The sequence below is a fragment of the Convolutriloba macropyga genome, chromosome 2 (assembly GCF_964194025.1).
Source record: "Convolutriloba macropyga chromosome 2, txConMacr16.3, whole genome shotgun sequence".
NCBI classification, from domain to species: Eukaryota; Metazoa; Xenacoelomorpha; order Acoela; family Convolutidae; genus Convolutriloba; species Convolutriloba macropyga.
In genome coordinates, this window is record NC_134469.1 from 15,804,558 (window position 1) to 15,815,224 (window position 10,667).

The window sequence follows — 10,667 nt, forward strand, 5'->3', positions numbered from 1 at the left end:
TTTTACCTCCCTTGGCAGCCCAACTCTTACCTCATTTTACCCCCTCTGGACAAATTACCCCCTCACTCTTACACAATTTTACCCCCCTTGACAGCCCAACTCTTACATCATTTTAAACCCTCTGAACAAACTACCCCCTCACTCTTACACCATTTTACCCCCCTTGGCAGCCCAACTCTTACATCACTTTACCCCCTCTGAACAAATTACCCCCTCACTCTTACACCATTTTAACCCCCCCCCCCCCTTGACAGCCCAACTCTTACCTTATTTTACCCCCTCTGGACAAGTTACCCCCTCACTCTTACACCATTTTACCCCCCTTGGCAGCCCAACTCTTACATCATTTTAACCCATCTGAAGAAATTGCCCCTCACTCTTACACCATTTTACCCGCCTTGGCAGCCCAACTCTTACCTCATTTTACCCCCTCTGGACAAATTACCCCCTCACTCTTACACAATTTTACCCCCCTTGGCAGCCCAATTCTTACATCACTTTACCCCCTCTGAACAAATTAGCCCCTTACTCTTACACCATTTTACCCCCCTTGGCAACCCAACTCTTACCTCATTTTCACCCCTCCTCCCATTGCAGCCCATTGCAGCCCACTCTTACATGGCAATTTCAGTCATGGGGGTAATTCCTTAAAAGTCCTCCCATTGCATCCCATTGCAGCCCACTCTTACATGGTAATTGCAGTCATGGGGGTAATTCCTGAAAACGTCTCCCATTGCAGCCCACTTTTTCATGGCAATTTCAGTCAGGGGGTTATTCCTGAAAATTCCTCCCATTGCCGCCCATTGCAGCCCACTCTTAAATGGCAATTTCATTCAGGGGGGGTAATTCCTTAAAAGTCCTCCTATTGCAGCCCATTGCAGCCCACTCTTACATGGCAATTTCAGTCAGGGGGGTAATTCTTTAAAAGTCCTCCCATTGCAGCCCATTGCAGCCCACTCTTACATGACAATTTCAGTCATGGGGGTAATTCCTGTAAAGTCCTCCCATTGCAGCCCATTGCAGCCCACTCTTACATGGCAATTTCAGTCAGGGGGGGGGGGGGTAATTCCTTAAAAGTCCCCCCATTGCAGCCCAACTCCTACATCATTTTACCCCCTCTGAACAAATTACCCCCACACTCTTACATCAATTTACCCCTCAAAGACAAATTACCCCCCATTCTTACATCAAAATGGGAGGATTTTAGGGAGGACATTCGACCCGGGGTATTAAGTCCTCAAGATCTTCTCTAATTTGCAGTCCATTGCAGCCCACTCTAACATTCAATTTTGTGTACTGGAATGCATTGTCAAAAGTTTTCCCAGTGCAGCCCCACTCTTGCATCATCACTAATTTGGAAAGAGAGGGGGATAATTCCTCAAACATGCTCCCATTGCAGACCAGTGCTTGCATCAGATTGTTACTTTCAATTCCCCGTATCATACAAAAAATTGGGAGACATTTACGGAGGCCTTTTGACCCTGAGAAAGAAACATTGTCCAATTTATAAAATATATTTTTTCTTCAAAATGACCAGTGTTTTAAGATTATCATATTCAATGATAGTTTCAATTCTAAGCAAAAAAAGGGATTCGTTAATTGGTTCGATTGATCGATGGTATAAAAAACGTTAATCTCAAGAACTTCATGGAAATTCAGCTCAAATGGCTGAAGGCGATCTCAAATTGCACTGAAGCACTTAATAATGGAAAATTGCGAAAACCCAAAATAAATTCATTAAATGCTCTTCTGGACAATCTATTGCAACCTGTGACAATCGACGCCTGAGCAGGATAATTGTTTCTTTCAAATTATTCGGTATTACACCAGAATTTGCGAGGTTTCATTGAATCGAGTATTGTGAGCCCAACTACAGTTCACATTAATGTCAATTTTTCTGTTTTGCTTTCTATCAAACTCTACTGGCCCCTAAAATTTTTCGCCTCAAATTTAAGAACTGCTAAAAAGAGACCCATTCCAGAGCAAATTTATTTTTTCCTAAGACGAAAATTAATACACGCAGCTCTTTATCACAGGTGCTAACAAGATAGCATTGTGTGGTTTAATTGCTCAAATGCAAATTAGATTTCACTCCTGTTTTGAGGTGCCCGGGTCCCTAAATATGATTATATATGGGGTGAAATTATAAAGAGGGGAGGAACGGACACTTAGTCACTTGACAATGAAGGAATCGTCAGTTACTACAAAAGAGTTACACCTTTTCAATCAGATTTTTATTATTCAATTATTAGCTGAGTTCTTCCATCTTGAAGAATTTTAAACTGCTTTTCAATCTAAGTTGCTCTTTTTTGTTCAGTTTAACACTATAACTGTTGTTTGAATTTTCAACTGAACGGCTTTGCAATTTGTTTGCTATTATGACATTTGCTCTTTTTAAAACACTTTGATAGTCGAAATATTATTTTATAAAACGCTGAACGAATCACCCCTTCTTGCTTTTGGTAAGTATATTGCTCAACGTTTTTGTTTAAAAAACTTTCACTTGCAATATTATCTCAAAGACTATAAATTAAATACTCAATAGTCAAGACCTCTATTTATATATTAATTACCAACGGGCAATTAGGTAGCAGTCAAAGTGATTTTTAACTTTCTGATAACTTTATCGTATATGATTGAATTTGATACAAATTTTTGAAAGATATCATGGATCATGGAACTGTTTCTTAGTAAGCTGAAAGACATTCTATAGTTTGTTCACACATTGTAGTAACAATAATAAAAACAAAATTTTACGCATAGGGGGAAGGAAAGTTATTATGACTTTTGTTTTTTGTCAAGCAAAAAAATTAGTTTGTGGTATTTGACCTTTCGGATATGCGAGCTGTTATTTCAAACACGTTAAGATCAAGATTTGTTTGACATTGGACAGTCCTACAACTGAAGTTTTCTCACGCGTTGTTTTTTCCGCCATGATTAATGTCTGGTTGAGACATAGCGCCAGTAAGACGTAAACTTTTGGAGTGCAGACGGAATGCGAGATTTATTTTGTTTTCCTCTTGCACGTTTGACCGCCTTTAAACAACTTCGGCTCAATTAAACTTTGAGATAAACACTCACTTCCTCAGCAATAGCTTCCAAACCTAATAAATAGGCCATTCATTGCTTTATGACTCGCTTTAATTGTTTCAATACTTCTGAGAAAGCAAAGCGCGGCGCGGGGTTTTAGCCTTTGAGCAAAATTAGCACTAAAAAGCTGAGCGATGTTCATTTCAAGTTTAAATTACTTCAATTTCAACTTTATCAGACGCTATAGTTTTGTTTATATTTTCAATGAAATAGTCAATCAGAATACAGAATAGAAGTCTTTACAGAGTTGTGTTGTGTATTGTTGGCTTTGACTTATAATTGCGTATGATGTTATAGCTACAATTTTGTTCGCTATAAAATTAAAGAGGGGAAAAAGAGTCAGTTGAAAGAACTTTCAGGTAAGGTTTGGACGTCAAAAAATTTCAAAAATATCTTTTTTTCGAAGCCCGAATTTAAACTTACAATTTATAAAATTATAACTTACAATTTATAACTTACAATTTAACTTACAATTTATAACATTTTGATATTTATTTCTGAGCTTTTATAATTGGCATAAGTCAGTCCCCATTATGAAAAGAATTTTTGGAAAATGAACAAAACCCTAAACACTGAGCTTTTTAAAAATGCAAATTTTTTAAAGGGGTCTTCGATAGCTCGAAACAAAGTTGCGTTTAATATTCACCTTATGTCAACTTGCTGGAAGCTAAACCCAGAAAAACTGCAATAATAGAGGGAACAATTTTAATATTCGAGTGATGGGGCAATTATGTGGAAATTACAATAGCCCAACAGGTAGATTAATGTTGGGAAAGAGAATTGAAAACAACTTTTGTGGCCAATTTGGGAATACACTCTCCTGTCGCATACACTTTGATAATAGCTCTATTATGCTAAACATCACAACATTATAAACACGCAGGCACCTACCTATTGTAAAAAAAGAGCGGCAGTAGTTAATTAGTAACCCCTCTCTCTGTATTTCCCGGTTTTTCCTTTCATCACAATTATTGTTCAATTTTCACAAAAAACTACAAAAACAGCGTTTTTGAAAAATTATTGACAGAAAATAGAAAAGTAATTTAGCGAAGCTGTGACAAAAAGGAGAAAAATTCAATTCAATCGAAAATTAACTGGGAACAATTATTTAACAACAAAGAATGAATGTTCATTTTAAAAGAAAGCTTTTCAATTAAAAAATAACATTTTTTCACACCTTGCTCAGTTATCTGTTCATTTCACGTCAGGTTGACGAAAAAAACGATAAATATTTCTTTATTTTCAGCTGGAAAAGATGAAGAGATCCTGAACAAAATTCACTCCGAATTTCTCCAAAATGCAGAAAAATTTCCCACGTTGAGAGGCGATAACACAATTTATCACGGCGACTTGATTACCTCAACTTATCTTGGCTGTTATTAATACTTTGCTGCCTTTTTGAATCGAATTTCCCAAAATCAATTGCCCCGCTTCCTAATTTACGATTTCTCCTCGATTCAGTCACTTTTCTATACCTTATTCGAGAAAAATATCAGTTGTATTAAATTTAAAAAACAAAAATGAAGTTAGTTCTTCACTTTTTGACAGCTTTCACTGCAGTTTTTTTAAGCTGCAACTTTTGTTTTGGATTAAACTCGGAATTTTTAGATTGTCCAATCACAAAGAGTCAAATTATAAACCAATTAGGTTCGAGTTCTCCACGTGAGTCGTACCCGAATCAGTTTTCTTCACGAAACGGCTTCTTTCTCTCCTGTATAAACAGTTATGATGTCGTGAATGATCATTTCACCGACACTCAAAGTTTGCAATTTTATCGTAATTGTTCAGCTGAAGAAATCTCAAAATTTTTCAAACCCGAAGCTTCGATAGTATCATTAGCTCTGCTTGTTGACTCACTAAGTTTGGAAAAATTTCACAAAATTGTTTTCACGCGTCGACTGCGTGAGTCGACAATATGGAACGAAGATTGTTTGCTTTCAGCCGTTAACTTAATTGGCGAGGAAAATAACTGTGGAAATTTTCTCGGCTTCATGATGAACCTAGACTTCAGCAACCCCGAAGAAACAACTATGGCTTTGTACTTATTACAGCGACTCGCGGTTTCCTCTGCGGTTAAAATCCAGCAATCTGATTGGCCAAGAATTGAAAGCTTCCTTCGGAAAATTGTCCACGTTTTGAGTAATGAACTTCGTGTTTTTAGTTTAGAAAACTTTGCATCGAAAACAGCGGCTAATCTATTGTTTCATGCATATCGAAGTAAAGGTCTAAACACTGCAGATACTGTTTATCTTGTACCAGAATTCATCAGAACATTTCCCAGGTTCCTACCGGGAACCGATCCCTCAATCTTTGACACAATACGCCCCTTGGACATTGTTTACATGGTTGAAAACGATGTAAACAATCACATGATTTCATTCCTTCAAAAGCGCCCGGATTTTGGTCGAAAAGTGTTCGAAATTTTACAAAGTGCTAAAAATTCGAGGTTTAACGCACCTTATCGCGAGGCATACGCCATTCGGTTGTTTTTGGAAAACCCACATTACTATAATCTTTTCTCGGCTTTCGTTGACCCGAATGAATATCCCACGACTTTCGATCGTGATTCGTCCAGCCAGGGCTTGCAAAAAACGAGATGGTTGCCCGTAACTGAGCAAAGTTCACAACGAGGCTTTTTGTACAAAAGATTTTTCGTTTTGAACACTTTAAACAAAGAAAATATGATGCTATCGACGCAACATGAGTTTCCAATTGCGCAGTTGATGTGTGTTTTGACAAACAAGCAGTTTGAAAAAGCGTTGAAATTAACCAGAGATCCTTTAAAATGGCTAGAAGGTGAAAATCAACTACCAATGAACTGCTTCGATGAAATAAAAGCATCAAAAATTGTTGCACTGAAATCCGAAAGATTCGAAATGGGAATTTTGCCGACGTCCTATGCAAGTAAACTTGAAAACTTTGATCAACTTTTACCTTTCATTGATTGGTCAATTTTGATTGGCTCAGAGGTTTCGCCAAAGGCAGCACAGTCGTTTCTATGTTCTGATGGTTGCAAGTATTGCACCACTGCGCAAAAAGTTGCGCTACTTGAAAAATCTTTACAGGCTTTCAGGTCTTTTTCGATTGACAAAGAGTGCGAGTTGACTGAACTCAGCCCCGATTTAATTGCACTTCTAAGTGATGACATTATCCAAAGCCAGGTGTCGGAACCAAATGAAAATTTACGACGCTGGCAAAGACTAAAAATTTCAAAGAAACAAGATATTGGGGATATTGATCTGACGATATCACCCTGGCAGCTGTCCACAGAAACAATTCCGATTCCAAAGTTTCTTCAAAAACTCGAACCAATACTGCGTCACATAAAAAACGAAGACTTGCAGATTTACAGTAAAAGTATTGTAGAAATGCTGGAAAACTATTACGTACCCTTTTTCAGCGTAGATAAATTGAGCACTTTTGGCGTTCAGCTATTGCCTGTAAGCGTTTTATTGCAAACTACAGAAACTCAGTGGCCGCGTAACCCTTCCACCTGTCATGAATTTTTTGGCAAAATTGGCGCCTCGGAAGAAATTGAGACCGAGTTTTGGGCAAAACGAAATTTGTTACTGAGGCATTACTTGAATTACTGTTCTGTTTATGGATTCAATACACCAACGTACTCAGACATTTTGGTACTTAACAAACTTTCATGCGATTTGGAACCAACTGATCTTCGAAGTCTTGGAGCTCGAGCTATAACTGAGAATCTTCCCATATTTGGAAAGTGCTGCTTGTCCCCTGAACAGATTGATGCTATTCGCGATGTGATTGGCCCGCTTAAGAACTGGGAACCCTATTGGCTGTCACTTTTTGGTGAGACGACATGTGACATTATTGATGATGACAAGGAACATTTTAAAATGGAGCAGTTGAATAGTTTTGAAGGCTTGGCTTTGGCTGAAATATTGATTAACCAGCGATATTGTAATCACAGGTCTAGCCTTATTTTAGGCTATGAGTTCAAAAATGAGAATGAGCGTTTGACTAAGTACGATACCTGTTTGAAAAACGTCACCAAAATGGTCATAGACAAGCTTGAAGTGAAACATTACGTTGCCTTGGGGTGGAAAGACGCAAGTTGCAAGTTTGATAACTCGGATGAAACCTCTTTGAAAACATGCGCAGCCTTAATGACTTTAGAAAAAGGTATAAAACACGTTGAAATCGAAGAGCTTTCGAAACTTTCAGATTGCGAATTCGATGCATGTGCGCACTATTTTGGGAACAAAGTTGACCTTACAACCGAACAAACCGTGTACATAGTAAACCGCATCATAGAAGTCAGAAATTACCGAAATGATTGGTATTACAACAAAGAAAAAGTCCTGGAGCTGTTGCATTTAATTCCTTACACTGAACCGGGAGTTTTAGTGGGTGTTTTATCTTGGGCTGATTTGAATATGGTAAACCGATTATTATCAGTTCAGAATTGGTCCAGAAACCAGTCAGAACTGATCATTGATAAGTATGAAGTTCTGATACAGGGTAAATGGACTACCACCCACCTTTCGGCTCTACTTCCGAATGTAATTTGCCATTTCAGTTTGGAATCATTGAGCCCAAAAGTATTGCGTGAATTCATTCCAGTGGCGCGTGAACAGATATCCGAATGCGATGGGACTGATTTTTATCGGACCTATTTGAAGTTGTTCATGAACAATAGAGATCACAGTTATCTTTCCCCCTCAGATGTGCAAATGTTGGGCAACATTATGGCAGGTCTAGACCCATTGAGCTCAATCGAGGTGTTGACACACAACGTACATGAAATTTCACCCCGAGTATTCAAAAGTTGGGATAATTTTATACTGGAAGATGTTGTGAACAACGTAGCCAATTTTCTGACGCCCAAACAGATCCAAGCGTTGCTGCTGTCCAATAAATTATCTACAAAATATCAAGAAAAACTTTTGGAACTTGCGAGCTTGAATGGGTATCAACTGAAAAGAATTATTGACAATGAGAAAGACGAAGAGAAACCGGAATCGACCAATAAGGAGAGAGAAATGGAGAATGAGATAATTGCACAAGTGACGTCAGAGCCCGTCGGGCAATCGTTCAAACTAGAAATTGTTTATGTATTTGCAAGCTCCGAGAGTTTGCGATGTTGCTTTGAACTGATATTTATGTTGCTTTTGAAACACTTAGCTTACTTATAGATAAATTCTGCTTAAAAGGCCCATCAATTAGAAATATATTTTTGTTCATTTTCTGAAATTGACTATAGCTTTTTAAACAATAATCTGAAGAAGCCGAGTTCCAAACGAATACCGAATATTTTCTATTTGTGCGCTCCCGCAAAGAATATTTCGTACATTAAATGTGCACCCTCGAGCTCACTCGCTACATTACAACATAAAATTTATCATGCAAAGGCAAGTTTTATATAACTGTGGGGTAATGCATAGGGGAGTTGGGTTGTATAACGGAAAAGATCCCAAATCCCTGTCTGCATGGAGATGAAATCAACACAATTGGCTTAGCCACATGAAATTTTGAGAGTTAAAGAAGCTTTATATCGCCAACAACTGAAGTTTAAATTCAGTTGACGAAGAGTTGAAGAACTTTGCGTGGCACAAAGTTCTTCAAACTGCAGAAACAAAACTTAACTTTTAAATCAAAAATAAGGTACATATGTATATCAAAATTAACTTTAAATAGATCAACTTAGGACAGTGCAAAATGTTTTTACAATGACTACCACACAAATTTCGCACGCTGGTAGGACCATGAATAGCTGACGAACAAATTGCGTTCCATAGCCACTCGCTATTACGCTTTTTTTTCCAGATCATCTGTCCTTTACCTCCTTTGATGAACTGCAGTGAAGCATTTGGAAAAGGATCGTTCGTTCTCTGGACGTGATCAGGAATATCGGTCATCTTTAGTGACCCATGAAGTTAGAATAATCAAAAGTTTCAAAAAACACCGTTGTTGCTGCTAATTGGCATGCTCAATAACACTTTTTCAGCGTTTTCACTTTCGATTATATTTTAAAGTCGTACACATAAAAAACAGCATCTTAAAAAATCTCAGTTACAACCATGTTATAACAGTACTACAGAGGAGCACGGTTAAAGAGTTGCAAAACGGTCAATGAGCGAAAAATAACAGTTCATTGACTGCAAAATTCGATATAAGGGTAAATGGCCGACAAATTTAAGATACAGAGACTCTCAATGACCGAATATAAGTAAAGGAAATAGCTCTTTGAGAACAAAGTTTGTAATTTAGACGAAGTTATTGACTGGAAACTTATATGCTTAGAGCCAATGTCCAAAAAACTGTTTTCTCGTGGGCTATTTGAAATAAAAAACTTAATGAACAAAGAAGCGTTCGTGCAAATTGAGTAAATAGCCAAATGAATAAATGCTGTAAAAAAAGTACATTTGTCGATGAATTCTTGCAACGTAGCATGGAGGGGATAAACACAGCAGTTGAAGAAAGTGTATATTTTATCTGTTTTCTTAATTCCTTTTTTGCTTCTATGTGCCTTCTTTTTCCTTTTTCTCTATCTATATATAGCTTTCCATGTTAGACTTGCTTTTTTCTCGATGTTTTTACTTTCTGCCCTTTTGCCGTTTGGTTTTCATTTCTCTGTTTTTTTGCTCGTTCTCGCTGTCTCTTTTTCTCTCTCGCTCTCCCCCTTCCTCTCTCTTTCTCTCTGCCTCTCTCTCTCTATCCTTGTATTCGTTTTGCACTGCTTGATCTCACCCACTTCTCTGCTTTCGCACTCGCTTCCCTCTTTTTACCACCTATAATATCAATGATGCCTTTGGTTTCCAGTCGGTCTCCTTTTTTCGTATCATTTTCCCCCTAAACTTCCTCTCAATCATTTACTCTGTTTGCTCTCTTCTCCTACCACATTTTGTTAATATTTTGTGGAGCTCGCTTGCTATTTTTCTGTGACTTCTATTTCTTCGTGGGTGACTTTCGCTTTTTGTACACTTACCGTCTATGTTGTTCCACACTTCTTTGCCTTTCTGCCTGAAACTTCGACTTGATGTTCTTCCATTTTCCTGTTTGATATTCTCCTCTGCGCATGTGCTTTGAACTTCTACCCTCCCGTTATTTCTAAATTTTGTACATATTTTCATTCATCTTTTCTCTACATTGTACTCACGTTTTTTCTGCTCTTTCAACATTCGTCTCTCAGACATGTTCCATTTAGCACACATTTTCAACGGTAATTTTTGTCTCCTAAATATTATCCCTCATTTTGTCGATATCTCTCTATCGCGTGTGTGTTTGTTTGCTTGTGCGTTTTTGCGCCTTCATGTAGGTGTGTCGTGAATTTCTTGCTTACTCTCTTTCTCTTCGTTTTAAATTTTTCTTCTCAGACACAGTTTGTTAGCCAATTGTCACGCGCTTTTCGTTTCTTTCTCTCTCTCAAGCCAAGTAAAGTATACGATAATTTTTTAATATATATTTTATATTGCACTGTCTTGCTCGCTTTTCGTTCATCTCTGTATCAATTAGATGGGCTGCTTGTTTTTCAATTTTTTCAATATGGTGCAAATTTGCTCCGACTTTATCTTATTGGCAGTCACGGTCTTTCGCGTTCTCAATTTGAC

At 37.7% G+C, this 10,667-nt stretch overlaps 1 protein-coding gene across 2 annotated transcripts; it reads left to right on the forward strand.

The window, feature by feature from the left end:
- Positions 1 to 2,293: 2,293 nt before the first annotated feature.
- On the forward strand, positions 2,294 to 8,310 carry LOC142357182 (uncharacterized). 2 transcript variants are annotated; one of them, XM_075408860.1, is made up of 2 exons: positions 2,294 to 2,462; positions 4,337 to 8,310. In XM_075408860.1, the coding sequence occupies exon 2, from the start codon at positions 4,611 to 4,613 to the stop codon at positions 8,250 to 8,252; it is 3,642 nt and encodes a 1,213-aa protein (XP_075264975.1). In that variant the 5' UTR covers positions 2,294 to 2,462; positions 4,337 to 4,610; the 3' UTR covers positions 8,253 to 8,310. The 2 variants fall into 2 exon arrangements, with proteins under 2 accessions (XP_075264975.1, XP_075264973.1); XM_075408858.1 differs by lacking the exon at positions 2,294 to 2,462 and adding an exon at positions 2,942 to 3,449.
- Positions 8,311 to 10,667: the final 2,357 nt, after the last annotated feature.

What these genes read in the sequence shown, in the direction of transcription:
- LOC142357182 (XM_075408860.1), top strand. Translation starts at nt 4,611, where the DNA reads ATGAAGTTAGTTCTTCACTTTTTGACAGCTTTCACTGCAGTTTTTTTA.